The sequence below is a fragment of the Barbus barbus genome, assembly GCF_936440315.1.
Source record: "Barbus barbus genome assembly, chromosome: 32".
Classification (NCBI taxonomy): Eukaryota; Metazoa; Chordata; class Actinopteri; order Cypriniformes; family Cyprinidae; genus Barbus; species Barbus barbus.
Window position 1 is genome coordinate 4,481,960 of NC_136760.1, and position 18,989 is coordinate 4,500,948.

Below are 18,989 nucleotides of genomic sequence, written 5' to 3' on the forward strand. Positions count from 1 at the left end.
TTTAAAATGATGAGAGGGTCAGTGAGAGAGTCAGATGCACTCAGGCCACTGTTATAATAATTTAGATCTTTTATGTTTTTGAAAGAAGTATCTTATGATCACCAAGGCTGCATTTATTTTAATGAAACGTACAGTAAAACTTCTTGTAATATTGTGAAATATTATAATAACAGTTTTCTTTTTGAATATATTTTAAAATGTCAAAATGGACCACAAAACCAGTCTTAAGTCGCTGGGGTATATTTGTAGCAATAGCCAAAAATACATTGTATGGGTCAAAATTATCCATTTTTCTTTTATGCCAAGAATCATTAGGATATTAAGTAAAGATCATATTCCATGAAGATATTTTGTAAGTTTCCTACCATAAATATATCAAATCTTAATTTTTGATTAGTAATGTGCATTGATAAGAACTTAATTTGGACAATTTTATAAGCGATTTTCTCAATATTTAGATTTTTTTTTTTTCATACCCTCAGATTCCAGATTTTCAAGTAGTTGTCTCTCAGCCACATATTTCCCTATACTAACAAACCATACATAAATGGAAAGATTATTTATTCAGCTTATTATTTATTCTTATTTATTCATGTATAAATCTCAATTTCACAAATTGACCCTTATGACTGGTTTTGTGGTCCAGGGTCACATTTATTCTTGTGAATTTTAAGCACACCAGTCTTCACATAATCCTTCATAAATAATTCTAAAATACTGATTCGATGCTCAGGAAACAGTTTTGATAATTATGAATGTTGAAAACAGTTTTACTGCTTGATAATTTTGTGGAAACTGTGATACACTCCATTCAAATGTTTGGGGTAAACACAGGTCTTTTTTTCTGCTGTTTTCCTGTATTTATGATCAAATAAATGCAGCCTTGGTGAGGATAAGAGACTTCTTTTAAAAACATTGAAAATCTTTAATTATTCCAAACTTTTGAACTTATAATTTTTAATGCACAGGCCTTATAATTTGGACTCAAATAATAATTTTAAAAATTAAAATTAAAACAGACGTTAATCAGAATTCCTTATGTTCATCTCTTATTTCATGTTGGCAGGCATGTGGTCATCGCTATGTAAAGAAACTGCTGGGTGCTGAAGAGCAGCAGCGTATGGTTGGCAAATGTTACGTGCGGAGCAACGACCTGACCTACGACCCGTCTGATTACTGGCAGTCTGACACTTACGAGCTCTGCGACTTCAACTATGACCAGAACCTGGAGGGCATGTGTAACATGGGCATCTCAGGGGGCATGACGGAGAATGACGTGTACTTTGGGACGCCCGGCAGCTTTGTGTGGCAGGGTGAGTACGGGAAAACCAACAAAATCTGGTGTGTCAGATCATCCTTCAGTGTCATATAGTTAATAAAAGGGGTTCTTCTGTTCATATAGGAACTGTCCATATGAAAGAGAGAGACCCCAACTCAGATTTTGCTGGAGATGCCAATGAAATAACCTTCGGAAAGCTAGGCGAGGACAGACTCAACATCTATATAGGTATGTACTTTATTTTGGTTTTTATGAGGGGCTGTACAAACCGTAATTCATTGTGGCGCTCTCACACACTTACACTCTCCTTTCACATACATATATTTCTGCTCTCACACACCTACATTCACTTTTCACATTACACATTACATTCACTTACTCTTTCCTTTCACATGCATATATTTTTACTTTCACACATACATTCATTCTTCTTCTCTCTCTCTCTCTCTCTCTCTCTCTCTCTATATATATCATACACACTTTACTTTTCAACACATGCATGTTTTCTGACATTCTTGCACACATATTTACATGCACATATATTTACACCGTGTTCTAACTACACGCGGCGCGATGCCGCAACACGTGATAAAAGGTATCTTTTCCATGTTAATCAGAGTTCCCCTTCAGGAACTCCATCTGCGTTGAAACGCTATGGCAATGACTCCAGTGTGACCGCGCGCTGAATCGCGTGTGTAATCTGTCCAAAGGAAGGGCGAGACGTCACGGGCGGGTGACGTAATCGGCCAGGAAGCATAAAAGCACGTGCGGTGGAACAGGTGTCAGCATTTTGTCATTCAGCAACCGCTACTCTGTGTGTGTCTGTCAATCTGTGTTGTGAGTCTTATTTAGTGTTGTTTGTTCCTACACAATCACTTAAAATAAGCTCCAATATGTCTTTAAGTGCTGCTAAAACTAAGCACTTAGGCGAGAGCAGATCACATTATAGGCTGTGTGTTCCTCCCTGCAAACGTTACATCTCTGCTGGGGATACACACACAGTCTTTGCTGAGGGAGCCCTCGGTAGCCGAGGCGGAGCGGCGGCTGCATTCGTGGGGTTCGCAGGTGGATCTGGTGAAGGGAATGGAGACGGGCGAGTCCCTATCATCTTCCTCACCTACCAGATTCAGCGGACACTCTCGGGGTCAGAAGCCCGCGCTAGAGAAGTGCCCCTCCCTCCCCCTTTGAGTGAGAGACCACTGCGGCAGCACGCGTTGCCAAGACAACGCGTGCATTACATCATTCTCGGTTCATTATATGAATCCCTTTATCAGACCATGTTACTTGTCTGTTGGTTTGAAGCATTTGATTCTAAGGAGTTAAATGATGTATTTTCATCTAACTATTTGAAGTTAGATATATATACACACACACACACACACACACACACACATACATATATATATATATATATATATATATATATATATATATATTAGGGCAGCGACTTTAACACGTTAATTTAGATTAATTAATTACACAAAAATAACGCGTTAAATTTTTTTTACGCATTTTAATCGCACTTATTTTTGCACCGCGGAACGTTTCTCACTGGGTGAGTTTCGGCGGACCGATTATACTGGAGCACCAACTAGCGTTCAGACAAAAACAAACCACAGTGAACATGGACAAAGAAGCTGATGAGACCGCTTTGGTTGGCCCTGTGGATGGGAAATTTTGTTATAAAAAACGAATGGATGGAAGCGTCGATAAGAGCATGGTTGTGTGCAAGCTATGCAACAAGGAATTCGCATATCACCGCAGCACATCGAGCCTCAAGTATCACCTCATGTTCTGAATGTACTTGAAAGTATTGTGTTTTACTTAAAAAAACAGTTTACAGAAGGTATACCTACCTATAGGGTACCTGAATTTCTGAAATGTAGGCTACTATATTTCTAAATATCCTATTGCTACACTTAATGGAAATATTGCACTGGTCTGTTGGACTTGGTTGAACAAAAATAAACAATATTTTGTTGCTTAAGCTTATGTATTCAGTCATTATTCAATGGTATACTAAAAATCCATATGAAAAAACTTACTTCTCACTGTTCTCAGGTCAAATATTTATATGTGATTAAAATGCGATTAATTTCGATTAATTAATTACAAAGCCTCTAATTAATTAGATTATTTTTTTTAATCGAGTCCCGGCCCTAATATATATATATATATATATATATATATATATATATATATATATATATATATATATATATATATACAGGAGCCTCTTAGGGATATTAGGGTATTTCTCATGTGAGAGGGGGCTGCTGGGTGGAGCAGCCCAAACCCTTTTTCAGCTCCCGGGCCGAAGGCTTCTAGCAGAAGGTGGATCTGCGGACCGTCATTCTCGCCGGATAGTCTTCGGCTAAGACGTTTTGAGAGCTGGCCCCTCTGGGGAAGAGCGGCGTACACCGCATTACTCAGTGCCTGTCTCTCCTCAGTGCCCTCAGGAGATCGGTCTGCCAACCCTGCCAATGTTCCAGGGCGCAGCGGTCTCCAGTGAGCGCTTCTCTCAGTTGTTTCCGCCTGTAGAACATAGCAGAGCTCATAGGCTCGCCGCCCCTTCGGGGGTCCCCAGAGCAGCTGGTTCGGTCATCTCCTGCCGGTCCTCCGCTTCAGGGCACCGAGCTAGCAGCTCTAGGCACACCAGAGGCCAGTTTCGGGAGACTGGTTCCCTTAGCAGGGGGGTTCATGAGGTTTGCTTTGGGGGCAAAGCATGCCAATATAGTTCTTCCCCTCGAAAAGGTCACTGCAAGCTTTGTAGGCCTCCTCTCGCTGCTGAGAGTTTTTGAGGCCTCTGCTTGCTAGAGCTCCGCTGGGACAGTCTGTGAGTGGAAGGCCCTAGGTGAGCCTCCTTACAAAATCCCAGCATGTGGAGTATAGTTGGCATCCTCTCGATCCAGAGAGTCCTCATGCTAAGGCCTAGAGCCCTAGAGCCCGACCGTTTCAGCAAGTGTCGTCAGGCCTCCTCTCGCTACAGAGAGTTTTCGGAGCTTCCGCTCACCAGAGCTCCGCTGGGGCAGTTATGTGAGTGGTAGCTGCACCTCCTCACAGGATGCCTAGTGTACGAAGTGTAATAGACCTCCTCTCGATTTAGAGAGTCGGTATACAGAGGTCTCTGCTCTGAGTGCTTGACTGTTTAGGCGAGTGTCGTCAGGTCTCCTCTCGCTTAGAGAGTCTTAGAGATCTCCGCTTGTCAGAGCTCCGCTAGGACAGTTATGTGAGTGGTAGGCTCTAGGTGAGTCTCCTTACAGGATGTCCAGCATGTGGAGCGTAGTAGACCTCCTCTCGATAAGGGAGTCGGTATGCAGAGGTCTCCTCTCTGAGAGCTCGACTGTTTCGGCGAATATCGTCAGGTCTCCTCTCGCTTAGAGAGTTTTAGAGAACTCCGCTCGCCAGAGCTCCGCTAGGACAGTTATGTGAGTGGTAGGCCCTAGGCGAGTCTCCTTAGAGCATGTTCAGCGTTTTAGAGTTTTAGAGGCCTCCACTCTCCGGAGCACGAGGCCAGAGAGCTTATGCCTGTGGTGGATGAGGATGCTTTTTTTTTTTTTTTTTTTTTTTTTTTTTAATAAAGAGAGAACAACAGAAGAGAAAACAACAGAAGACACATCAGAGAAACTGCAGCAACAACCAACATCTGTATGAATCACAATAAATTCTAAATGTTAAATGTTATTGAGCAGCACACATAACTAATATTACAAAATAAGTTTTGAAGCAACAGCAGATTAAGACAATGTGAGTCTGTGAGCACCTGTTTTTACACCAATGTAAATACTTGAGTGTACACCTGTGTGTGTGAGCGCGCTTGTGTTCATAAGGTTCCTCCATGTAAATGTTTAATAGTGTGTGTGGGGAACAACAGCCCCAACCCGCAAGGCATGAAGCAGGCATGGAAAAGATCCGGGCCCCAAACATCCGGAGGCCCCCCTGGGCACGGGACCCCCAGGAGAACCACCCCAGAAAAAAAGGGCAGAGGAGAGCCCGAAGGTGGGACATCCGACAGCCACAGTGTAGACGCCCCAGGGTGCTGTGGCGGCAAGCCCGCAGGCTCCGCCGGCAGCCGACCACACCAGGGCAGACCGGTCCCTGGGCCCGGAGATCCAAGGGCCCCCCACCCCCCAACCGGGGCCCAGCAAAGCCAGTAGGGACAGGCCCCGCCAAGCGACCGCCGAAAGTGGGCCAGCGCTCACCCGAGCACCCTGACCCGGCGCGAGAAATCACCAATGCACCGGCGGCAACCTCCACCGGCAGGGCATGGTGGTGGGGTGGGGGTTGATTGAGATGAGGAGTGAGGTGGAGTCTAAGGCCCGACCTGACACATAGACGTAGACGAACAAGCACACATATACACAAGCATACTTTCCCACCCTCATACACGCAAATAAATATTCACACCCTCGCCCCACATATAGACACACAAAAATGGACACGGTACCCACACTCACACTCCCCATATGCACTCTATACTCCTAGATCCAGGCACCACCACCCCCAAAGGGGTAATCAGTGCCCGATCCCGGAGCTGAACCCCCTTCGCTCCGGCGTGGGGACAGGAAGACCACCCCGGTCCCCGCAGCAGCAGAGAAGACCACCAGCCTAGACCCTTTGAGGATGCTTTCAATAGCCTCGAGTCCTCTGCTCTCCCCTCTCTTGGGGACCAAGACTCACTTCTCAGAAGTTGGCCTTCAGGATGCAGGCCCCACCCACTTAGCCACTCGTGGCCCCTTTTTTTCTCTCGCCCTAGCTGTGCTCCATCCACACTGGGCAGGGATTTGGAAGTCCGGCGGCGTGGGCATCTCGTTCCCATAGCGTTTTGATGCAGTTCGAGTTCCTGAAGGGGAATGTCTCAGGTTACGCATGTAACCATGGTTCCCCAAAGGGAACGAGACGCTGCGTCTCAGGGCCATACTTCCGGCATCCCTGCAAGCGGTTGCTTCATTCCTGAAGCTGACACAGGTTCCACCGCACATGCTTTTATGCTTCCCGGCCAATTACGTCACCCGCCCGTGACGTCTCGCCCATCCTTTGGACAGATTACACATGTGATTCAGAGTGCAGTCACGCTGGAGGTGTTCCCATAGCGTTTCGACGCAACGTCTCATTCCCTTCGGGGAATCATGGTTACATGCGTAACCTGAGATGTTTTTGTCCTAACTAGCCGCGACGGCGACATGCAAAATTTCGAATTTAGAAACAGTTTCTATTTCGATGTCGCGGCTGGAACAACAACATACAAACTATACGACTGAAAGCGACTGAAAGTTCAGACACATTTGGAGAAACGGAACAGGCAGATAGTCCATGAGTGGTTATATTGTCAGTGACAGGGTTAACGGGGCAGACATTGAGTGGTTGTATCTTACCTGGGTTCATGACAGACAGGATTAAAAGTTCCAAAGCAGACCTTTGGGCTATGACAGACAGGGTTAAGGGTTCATGTGTGACCTCTTTGGACATAATATGGTGACTAGGGCATACAAGAAATTTGTTTGTGGTCTCTGGGGTTATGACAGGGTTAACAAGGTTTACAGAAAGTTAATTTACAGCTTCCATGGCTGTGACAGACAGGGATGAGGATACACGAATGGCCCATATAGGTGCAACGCAACGGTCAGGAAGTTCACCAATAACCTCCTTGGTTGTAACTGACGGGACTAATAGTTCAAAGGCAGCCTCTTCGGCTGGGTCAGGACAGGACAATGGTTCATAAATTGGCCTCCATGGCCAGCTCAGGACAGGACGAGAGTTCATAACCAGCCACTTCGGACTGATTCAGAGCAGGACAACAGTTCATAGGCCGTGACATGAGCAATGGAAGGTTCATTATTGGCCTCCATGGCCATGACAGGACAGGCAGCGAGTTCACGGATGGCCTCCATGGCCGTGACAGGATTGGCTGAGAGCTGATAAGTGGATACCACTGACACCTCTGGAGGTTCTGCAGCAGATGCCGCCACCTCTAGAGTTTCTACAGCAGTACCATCAGGAGTATCATCAAATGCAGAGAGTTCAGCAATGGTACCTTCGAACGTGACATGACAGGCTGAGAGTGCATTACCTGCTGCCACCACTATGCAAGGAACAAAGCAGCGAGCACCACTACCTCAGGAGGTTCTGCAGCGTCAGCTGCCCCCTCTGGAAACATCATAGTGGGCACTGCCATTTTTAGAGTTTGAGTGGTGGTGTATGGATATATAATACACCATAAAGCGATCCCCATTGTGGGAAACGGTACAGACGGGGGAATTAGTTCAGAGACAGGAGGGCTAGAATGAGTGGGTTTGGGGATACCAGCTGCACGTGCTGACACCAGCGGTGCATCCCTCACATTGGCTACCAGACTGGGATACCGAAGGACTGATCTTGAAGCTCTGGGTGTGACAGACAGGACGTGATGAGACTCTGGAAGATCAACTGAGACGTGACGAGTCTCTGGAAGATCAGCTGAGACGTGACGAGTCTCTGGGAGATCAGCTGAGACTCTGGAAGATCAGCTGAGACGTGACGAGACTCTGGAAGATCAGCTGAGATGTGATGAGACTCTGGAAGATCAGCTGAGACGTAACGAGTCTCTGGGAGATCAGCTGAGACATGACAAGACTCTGGAAGATCAGCTGAGATGTGACGAGACTCTGGAAGATCAGCTGAGATGTGATGAGACTCTGGAAGATCAGCTGAGACGTGACGAGACTCTGGAAGATCAGCTGAGATGTGATGAGACTCTGAAAGATCAGCTGAGACGTAACGAGTCTCTGGGAGATCAGCTGAGATGTGACGAGACTCTGGAAGATCAGCTGAGACGTGACGAGACTCTGGTCGATCAATTGTAGCTTGGCTTGACAGATGAAGATCATCTGTAACGGCCATTATGCGCTGTTGCCGCCATTTTGTGCTCACGCTCTAGTGCGGCCGCTATTACATGAGTGAGTGTGTTCCTACGCGACACCCACAGTGAACACTGAACCAACAGTCAATAAAGCATAGTCCATAAAATCACTTAGAGATGAACGGGGACCTTCAAGGATTAATCGTGATTTGAGCGGTTGGTTAATGCCCTCACAAAAAAGTGAGCACACAGTCAAGGAAAAACAGAATAATTAGCTATCTCTAAATACTCTTGAATATAGCTCTCGAGTGATCGAGTGTCCTGCTTGAGATCTAATAGCAGTTTTGCTGTGTCCATACCTAGCCAGTGTCCATTTGAAAAGCTGCTGGATACTTTGGCGGCCAAGTATTCTGTAACGAAGCCAACAAGGCAAGAGGCATGTGGATCCATATGCTGAGCTTTTATTAAACAGAGACATGGTTAAACACAGGCAGGGTCGAAAACTGGCAAACAGGTATATAGAGGGCAAGTCACGGCGGTCCAGTAAACAAGTGTGAGTCTTTGAACGACGAACAGTATCCAGAGGGCTTGACGAGTGGGAAGATCCGATAACGTGAGCCAGGAAAGGCGCGAATAGAGTCCGAAACGGCAAGACAACGGTAATTACAAAAACAGCTATAAGTACAGCTACAGCTGTAAGTGTAACACTCTGTGCTGTGTTAGAGTCAATATGATGGAAGAGCGACCTCTTGTGGTGAATGAACGGAAGTTCATAAACCGGATTCGTGACACCTACATTCATATATTGTCACTTTCACATATACTTCACACTCATATTCATACATGCATGTCTCATCTTTTTTTTTTTTATCTATTACTTGCTCTTCAAGCAGGAAGTTAATCTCAAACCAGGAAATACATGTACAAGACTTGCTCAGCTCATCCCAACACAACTGTACAATGATGCTATTCAAAGTCATCCTGCAGTTTTTAATTTTGGGAGTAAGTAGCAAAGAAAAAAATTATATTAGACATTTTTAATCATGTCCTGGAATGTATTGAACACCAGTAAGCCACCAAAATAAAAGTTTGCTGATTTTAGGTTTGAAAATGATAAGAATGTTTGAAATAAAATATTTTTTAACTTTACTAATTTGTTTATTATTTTAAAAAGAAAACTAAATAAAGTCAAATAATACTATTATTATTTTTAATAGGTATATTTAATGAGTCACACTATACGTGCAGGGTGAGCACCACACCGAATCTCCAGGTGCTCTCATGAGAACCAGAATCAAAACTTACACACATCCCTGGATATAACATCTACAAATGGAACTCATTATATACTCGTAAAATATACATTTACGTCTTTTTCTGTATAGCAAATAGCATTATACAATAATCTTACCCTTAATCTTAGTGTTTTAGTGTTAATATGTGCAGTATTTATTTAGTGATTTACTGATCATTTTATAATAATTTGATTAATCATTGTTACATATTAAGTGTGTTTTTATTTGCTTTATATGCTTTTATAATTTTTGTATGTTTGCTATTTTAAATTTGCATTTAATTAAATGCTGTTTACTATTGTCAATCTAACTGAGATTTCTTTTTGGCCAGATAAATACTGTTCTGTCTGCATAAAATAAAATTAAAATAAATAATAAAGTAAAATCAAATAAAAAGTCATATAACCTATGATGAGCAGATAACCTCATTGCGCTTTGGGTGTCCCGAGTTCAAATCCAACCTTGAGGTCCTTTCCCGATCCTGTCCCTCGCTCTCTCCCACTTTTCCTATCAGAAAAATTCCTAAATAAATATATAAATGTTGAATAGCTAACTTCTTTCCTCTTTTTCACTAGTCATTTCTACTGTGATTAAACTTTCTATCTTGACAAGCTACAGTCACAAAGTAGCTTCACACTGACGTTTAAGAATCCTCATCTCTTTCTTCAGGTTACTCTGTGCTGGAGGACATAAAGTTACTGGATCGCTCTAAGTACACTGTGGTGACGGGGGCTCCCAGAGACAATTTCAAAGGTTCAGTGATCCTTGCAGAAAAACAAGATTTGCTTCTTAACCCAGTGATGACGATCCCAGGGGAACAAATAGGTTCGTACTTCGGCAGCTGCTTGGCAGTGACGGACCTCAACAATGATGAGTAAGTCTCTGTGTAACTCAATCAATATCCATGCTGTAACTGGCTAATTTGTTGAACGTGTTCTTAGTATTTGCTGTTCAGTGGATTTTATCAAATATATTCAAAAGAACTCAAAATATACAAAAGAATTATGTCTGTACAAGAAAAGTCGATGGGGTCCAATGCATCACTGTATATAAAAAAACATAATATTGCTTACACAGCTTTGTAACTATTGGTGTAACTTGCCAGTATCACAGTTTCCATACCCAATAATCCATTATCATAACAGAGACTGATCTGTGTCACACTTCACTGAGTTTGAAAGTAAATTCAAAGCAAGTAGAGCAAAGCATGTCTAACTTGAGCCTTTGCAAAGATCCTGTTGAGCTTCATACTTAAGTATGTCAACAGATACATGGCTGAGTGCTTCTATATGGCAGGTTTCTCCTTGTTTATTAAAGCTATGAAAGACTTATGAAAATAAACAGTGGTAATTTAGACATAACATGTCATTTGTGTGGTTGTCGGTTGTTATAGCTGGAACGACTTGATTGTTGGAGCTCCGTTCTACTTCGACCGCTACGAGGAGGAGGGAGGAGCGGTTTACATTTTCATGAACGAGAATGGATCCTTCCGGCAAAAAGCCAGCTTGGTTCTGAAGGGTAAAAAAGACTCAGGGTTTGGATTTGCTGTTGCTGCGGTAGGGGACGTCAATCAGGATGGATTTCAAGGTATCGCTGAAAATACTGTAATAAATGATAGATATATTCCAAAACTTTTCAAAAGTTTAGAGTCAGTAATATTTTTTATTAAAAGTTCTTTTCTTTAACTTTCTATTTATCAAAGAATCCTGTGAAAAATATGGTTTCCACAAAAATATGAAGCAGCACGGCTGTTTTCAGCATGAAAAATAATAATAAAATGTTTTCTGAGCAGCAAAGCAGCATATTAGAATGATTTCTGAAGGATCCTGTGACACTGAAGACTGGAGTAATGATGCTGAAAATTCAGCTTTGACTCGCAGGAATAAATTACATTTTAAAATATATTCAAGCAAAAAATAGTTATTTTAAATTGTAATAATATTTCCCAATATAACTGTTTTTACTGTATTTTTGATCAAATAAATGCAGCCTTGATGAGCAGAAGAACTTTTCAGTGGTAGAGTAAATGCAGAAATGTGTAATTTGGTGTCATTCATGTCATAATGCTGCCATCTGGACGCCATGGAGGGTTAATCGTGTTGTTCTGAGGTTTGTGTCTTGGTTTCTTCATTCAGATTTTGCTGTTGGTGCTCCGTTCCATGACTCTGGGAAAGTCTATGTATGGATGGGAAGTAAAAATGGAATAAATAAAGAACCCAGCCAGGTAAAGCAAAGCATCTTGGGATTTGTATGGAACACCTTTAGAATGATTTATTTAAGATTTTGGGGTAATGTTTCTACAATTACTTTCCATTCCATGTCATTGATAATGAAACAGCAATACATAGATCAAGCACATCCGACATATATGGACTTGTATTGGATACCATGAGAATAAGAAGAGAGTGTATGTTAAACGGGTAATATGACTCTCTCATAGGGGATCGAGGGGAAATCCTTGAGTCCCAGTGGCTTTCAGACGTTCGGCTACTCTCTCAGTGGAGGAATGGATATGGATGGAAATGATTATCCTGACATTTTGGTGGGCTCCATGGATGACCGCATCGCTCTCTTGAGGTTCAGTCTTTCAGCAGTGTTTGCCATTTATAGAAGTTCATATTATTCAGAGGGATTTTCAACGATTCTTTCCCAAACACAAAAGCCGCATGAATATACAAATACAGATTTTATATATACACACATACACTTCCAATCAAAAGTTTGGACACGCTTAAATAAATGGTTGTTTCTCATGATATTAAAAACCTTTTTAGTAGTTGGAATTTGCTCTATAGACAAATATATATTTTGCCTATGTGTGCATTTTTTGTGCCCAACAATTTCTCTACAAAATCGATGATGATGAAGATGATGATTATTAATAATTATTTTTATTATAAATTTGATATATACATTTTGTATTTTATTTAATTTATATTTATTTATAATTCCAAATATAACATAAAAATAAACATATTACTGTTACTATTATAATAGTTATTTATTCTTTGTTATATTTTATATAATTTATTAATTTTATAATAATACATTTATATAATGTATATTTATTTATTCATGTAAAAATAAATAGATAATAACAATAATAATATAATAATAATAATTATTATTATTATTATCATAATTATCATAGATGTTCATATTATTCACAATAAATTGTGCATATTTCTTTACAAATTGTAGTGTTATTGTTTTGTTTTTGTTGTTTGTCTATTTATTAATTTTGTATATTTTTATATAATTTATATTTATTTATATTTGCAAATAAATAATATATTAAATAAAATAAATAATAAATATAACAATGAATAATAGAATTGTATTATTATTGTTATAGTTTTGTTTTTATTATGGTTTGTTTATTTATAAATTTTGTATATTATTTTTATGTAATTTATATTTATTTATATTCGCAAATACTTAATAAAAAATATTAATATAATAATTAATTTATGTCCATATTGTATTTTATATTGTTTATATTTGTTTAAATTTAAACTAGTACATTTTTCACTAAATCAGTCCGTTCTGCATGCTAACCTCAAAATGTGACATTTGATGTGTTTTTCAGGGCTCGTCCTGTCATCCACCTCTCCAAAAACTTCACAGTAGAGCCAAAGATTGTGATTCCAAGCCAGTGTGTTAGTTCCTGGTAAGAGGATGTAGTGCACATATTTCTGTTCTAACAAATGTTTCAGGCACATGCATTTGATTTTTCAGTATGAATTAGTCATAAACTTATTATACTTGTCCTGTAGTACTGTTTAAAATAATTCATTGTGTTATTTTTCTAGCATAAAGGTGAAGGTGTGTTTCAGTTACACTCTCAGCAATGGAAACAAAGCCTTCAGGAAGGCCATCAGTAAGTGTACGCCTGCTTCAGGAGTGTTTGCTCTGTGTTTTATTCCATTAACCGTGTGTTTGAATCTCTCTGCTTCAGCTGTGAAGTACACAGTAGATGCTGACCAGAATCGCCGTGGTGCTCGAGTCCGTTTTCTTGACAGCAAGCAAAGCACATTTACAGGCCTGCTGTCTGTCTCCGCTCCCACATGTCAAGAGCTGGAACTTACTGTTAATGTGAGAAACCACCTGATCACACCACACACACACACACACACACACACACAGGTTTCCATGTTTTATGAAGTGAAGTGAAGTGACATACTGCCAAGTATGGTGACCCATACTCGGAATTTGTGCTCTGCATTTAACCCATCCAACGTGCACACACACACAGCAGTGAACACACACACACCGTGAACACACACCCGGAGCAGTGGGCAGCCATTTATGCTGCGGCGCCCGGGGAGCAGTTGGGGGTTCGGGGGTTCAAGGGCACCTCAGTCGTGGTATTGAGGGTGGAGAGAGCGCTGGACATTCACTCCCACCACCTACAATCCCTGCCGGCCGGAGACTCGAACCCGCAACCTTTGGATTACGAGTCTGACTCTAACCATTAGGCCACGACTTCCCCTATGGGACTTTATGGGACATTCCATTGACAAAATGTATTTTCTTACCCTAAACTTACCCTTGACACAAAACTTTCAGCATTTTTAGATTTACAAAAAACATTCTGTGTGATTTATAAGCTTGTTTCCTCTTGTGAACAAAATATTTTACTGGTATTACTATCCTTGTGGGTCCCCATAACTCTGAACACCAGATAGACATAAATTATACATTCACGCAAACATATATTTAGAAATTAATAAACAAACAAACAGTTGTTACTGCAAAATAAAGTATTGGCAACTATATTTTATATAAATTATATTATATTGTATTATATTAAATTATATTTATTGGTGTAATGTATAATTAGCCTGTCATTATTGTAAAATGATTGTAATTTACCTATATTATATTACATTATTATTTATATTATAGGCATATTATATTATATTATATATTTATATTCTTGATGATTTATAATAATAAGATAATAATAATAAATGAGTTAGAAAAGATATATGTGACCCAGGACCAATTTTTTGAAATTGAGATTTATACATCATCTGAAAGCTGAATAAATAAGCTTACTATTGATTTATGGTTTGTTAGGATAGGACAATATTTGGCCGAGATACAACTATTTGAAAATCTGGAATCTGAGGGTGCAAAAAAATCTAAATATTGATAAAATCACCTTTAAAGTTGTCCAGATGCAATGTTCTTGGCAATGCATATTACTAATCAAAAATTAAGTTTTCATATATTTACGGTAAGAAATTTACAAAATATTTTCATGGAACATGATCTTTACTTAATATCCTAATGATTTTTGGCATGAAAGAAAAATCAATCATTTTGACCCATACAATGTATTTTTGGCTATTGCTGCAAATATACCCCAGTGACTTAAGACTGGTTTTGTGATCCTGGGTCACATATAGCCAACATATATAATGCACGTATTTAATGCATATGGACCTTTTGCATAGGATAAGATACTTCTATAAAACAATGTTTAGAGTAGAATAGTACTGCTTAGGACAGCAAATTTACACTGTTATACAAGCTGTACACTCACTACTTTACATTGTAGCAAAGTGTCATTTCTTCAGTGCTATCACATGAAAAGATATAATAAAATATTTACAAAAATGTGAGGGGTGTATTCACTTCTGTGAGATACTGTATATAATGCATGTGCTTAACGCACATAGAAAATTTGCATAGGATAAGATACAACTAAATAGTATTCCATTCTGATCTAGGAATGTGAGTTTAGTGAATGTAAAGAAGCAACAGGATCGAAAGCTGTTTTTTCTCCCCTCTACAGATTCCTGTGAGGGACAAACTTCAGCCTATAGCGTTCACTCTGAACGTGTCTCTAAACGAGCAGAAGGCAGCAGCACAGCAAACGCTCCAGAGTCTGGACGATTTCCCTGTGCTGAGCGGCCAGCAGGTCCTGACCGACAAAACCGAGGTACAAACCAGTTCACATTACCATCCCAGCTGAACAAAAACCTCTGCTCACAGCTCTGGTGTGTTTGTCCTCAGATTAACTTTCATAAGGAGTGTGGAGATGACAACAGGTGCAGCAGTAACCTGCAGCTCAAGGCCACATTTGCTGATGAGAATCACATTCCCTTCCCCAGGTGAGTATGAAAACTGCTGAATATGGATATGGACAAAATAAAACGTGTACACAAACAGATGAATGCTTATTCATATTTAATTTATTCAGTTATTATCATTTAAATGTAATTATTAATTTAACGTGCCATGTATAAAACAATGATCAGAGTGGAAAAGTACTGGTAATAGTATTGTGTTTATAGATAGTGGCCACTTAATAACAACTTATTTGGTTAAAGTAATTTTAAATTTTAAGTCTAAAACCTGAAAAAGATATTATAGATGTCATAAAAAGATATAAAATGATTACAATTTATATTATATTATTATTATGTATTACTTTACACTTTTTTTGGAGAAATATTTTTTTGGCAACTTACCCAATATTATATTATATTATATTATATAGTATTGGAAACTTTTATTGGGAAAAAATAAGCAGTTTTAATTTGAGTTTTAATTATTTTGTGATATTATGTGATAAAGAAAAAAAAACATACTACAAACAGCATGCACCTGCAATAAAAATAAAATGTATTTTATTTTACAAGCTACTGTCTTCCTCAAAAACGAATGTTTAAATGCACATGGGAATTATGGGATGTGCTGGTTTGTTAACAGTCAGACTATGGAGTTCAACAGTAACATTAAGAAGCTGGTGATGATGGTGGAGGTTACTAACACGCCGGATGGAGACAGGCAGGCTGAGGACGCCCATCAGGCCATGCTGAACATCACCATTCCCCCCTCACTCAAATACTCAGGAATACGCCCTCAGGTGAGGCCACACAGAGGCGCTCTTTCACTCTTCATCTCACCTCCACAGAAAAGAAAAATCACAAAGATCATCTCTGTAAAATCTCAAACAGTTGTGCTTGGTTGAGCTATAAAAGAGCAATATTTGAGATCAATTCTCCTGTATTTCCTGCACAGTTGTTTCTTTGATTTGGGGTTTATTTTGTTTGAAATTTTGCTATATCATTTTAAATGCATTATTTTCATACGTAAAATAGTTTATTTGTAGGTATTTGATATTATATTACATTATATTCTATTCTATTATACTATATTTATGGTGTAATGTACAGTTGTTATTGCAAAGTGTATTGGTAACTTATCAAATATTTGTATATTATATTATGATATTAATGATGTAATGCATAGATAGCCAGTCATTATTGCAAAATGAAGTAATGACAACTTACTAAGAAATTAAAGCAGGAATCAAAATAAAATGAAATACTGTATGTAAAGGTTGTTTAAAAAGTTGTATAGTTTTAATAAATCAATACTATATTATATAATATAATGTTGTAATATACAGTTGTAAAATAAAACAATGGCAGCTTACCAAACACTGAATTAGAGTTCCTATAGAGGCTCTTCCTAGTATTTCATTAATTAGATCATTTCAATGTTATTATGCTGTTCTTGTCTTTCTTGTTTTGTCTTTATTACAGTCTGGTTTCGATATTGAGTGCAGCGCAAACGAGACTGTGATATGCGATCTGGGAAACCCATTTAAAAGCAATCAGAAGGTAGCAGTCTGTTTTCTTACTGAAAACATGTCCAATGTGTGACCTTTCTGAGGATTTGCATGTTAATTCAAAAAAAGCATCTCCAATGGCTCATTTTCCACGGGCCATTTGAATGAGCTCAGCTAATCAGACTGGACAGCTGATATGTTTTGCTAATTTGCTCTCACCCCTGATTATCGTCTCCACAGGCCTCATTCATAATCATCTTTGAGACGTCTGGTATAACGCTTTACACTGAGCAGATTGAATCTCAGCTTCAGCTCTCCACGTAAGTGTGCACTAACTAAAATGCTTTCTTGTTTATACAGTGTAAGTTTCCCTTTAGTGCACAGTGTTGAACTAATGTGTTTCCTGAAGTCATTTCTGCAGGCCTTTTCTTTTACTGCGACTGACTGAATGGTGTTTGTGTTCGTCTTCAGTATCAGTGAGCAGAAGGATCTGTATCCTGTTCCTGTCACCCTCAACGTGAAGAACACGGTCCTCACAACCTTTTCCTTGTACGTACTTTGATATGTTTTTTAAATGACGAAAAAATTTGCATTCATCTGTGCATGTCAGACAGAAAAATTCACTTAATTGAATCAAGCATATATGTGACCCTGGATCACAAAACCTGTCTTAAGTCGCTGGGGTATATTTGTAGCAATAGCCAAAAATACATTGTATGGGTCAAAATTATTGATTTTTATTTTATGCCGAAAATCATTAGGATATTAAGTAAAGATATATTTAGTAAATTTCCTACTGTAAATATATCAAAACTGAATTTTTGATTAGTAATATGCATTGCTAAGAACTTAATTTGGACAACTTTAAAGGCGATTTTCTCAATATTTAGATTTTTTTGCACCCTCAGATTCCAGATTTTCAAATAGTTGTATCTCGGCCAAATATTCTCCTATCATAACTAACCATACATCAATGGAAAGCTTATTTATTTTGAAAAATTGAACCTTATGACTGGTTTTGTGGTCCAGGGTCACATATTATTAGTACTCTGTTAATAATGACAATGACACTTCATAGTTAATAGCTTATCAAATGCAAATTTGCAGCAAAAATTTGCAGTCCTGATGATAAAACTCTTATTTTAATTCTGTTATTCCCATTCTCTTTCTGTCATGTGCAGAGAAAAACAAGTGATTGACACGTCGTTCAGTGGCAGCGTGATTGGTGAATCTGCTATGAACAGCAGCAGTGATGTGGGGAGTCCGCTGGAGTTTGTGTTTCGTGTGAGTGTGGCTTTAGCTTTCTTCAGACACGCACCAAAAATGTGTTTTATTTTGGGATATCTGGCTCAAATCAGTTTAGCTGGTTGTAGTTTGAACAGCAAACCACATTTTTTTTGTCTTTTATGCTCACCAAGGCTGCATTTGTTTTATTAAAAATACAGTAAATTATTTTATTACAAGTTTAAAATATTATTACAAGTTAAAAAAGAACTGTTGTCTGTTGTTTTGTGCAGATTAACATCTTGGAAGGGAGAGCTAGGTATGTCTTAATGGGTCGCATTTCGGTCACTATTTCATATTGATTCCGTTGTCTGACAACAGTAAGATATATCAATGAAAACAGCTTTACTTAAAATTTAGCTGCATCAAAATACAGTATGTGGCCACAGAGAGGCAAACACAAGTAATAATGAATAATAAATGTACAGCATGTTCAGAAGAAGTGAGCTGCCCTGTCCTGTGAAAATGTAAACAGGCTTGTGTCAGTAAAGTGCTCAGTGCAAAGAAAGAGAAGTAATAGGAACCTGGTATTTCTATGTTCTATTTTCATGTGTCTAATAGACATGAACAAGTTCTCTGAAAAACATCTATGACCTTTGAAACATGTCTAGTCTTCATGCTCTATGTTGGGCATGGTTTCACTAATAATAAACATATATTTGCATAAAACATCCATATTTGTCCATGCCCATGTTGATTAGAGTA

At 39.2% G+C, this 18,989-nt stretch overlaps 1 protein-coding gene across 1 annotated transcript in view; it reads left to right on the top strand.

Moving 5' to 3' along the window:
• LOC306852137 (integrin alpha-3-like) overlaps positions 1–18,989 on the top strand; it is a 49,462-nt gene that overhangs the window by 21,406 nt on the left and 9,067 nt on the right. Inside the window, exons 4-19 of the mRNA XM_079388797.1 lie at positions 1,067–1,313; positions 1,403–1,507; positions 10,082–10,286; positions 10,806–10,999; positions 11,548–11,636; positions 11,853–11,989; positions 13,002–13,082; positions 13,225–13,292; positions 13,371–13,507; positions 15,216–15,362; positions 15,437–15,534; positions 16,136–16,292; positions 16,975–17,052; positions 17,241–17,320; positions 17,472–17,549; positions 18,182–18,284. Coding sequence (XP_079244923.1) covers positions 1,067–1,313; positions 1,403–1,507; positions 10,082–10,286; positions 10,806–10,999; positions 11,548–11,636; positions 11,853–11,989; positions 13,002–13,082; positions 13,225–13,292; positions 13,371–13,507; positions 15,216–15,362; positions 15,437–15,534; positions 16,136–16,292; positions 16,975–17,052; positions 17,241–17,320; positions 17,472–17,549; positions 18,182–18,284 — 2,004 coding nt within the window. The remainder of the gene's footprint in view (positions 1–1,066; positions 1,314–1,402; positions 1,508–10,081; positions 10,287–10,805; positions 11,000–11,547; positions 11,637–11,852; positions 11,990–13,001; positions 13,083–13,224; positions 13,293–13,370; positions 13,508–15,215; positions 15,363–15,436; positions 15,535–16,135; positions 16,293–16,974; positions 17,053–17,240; positions 17,321–17,471; positions 17,550–18,181; positions 18,285–18,989) is intronic.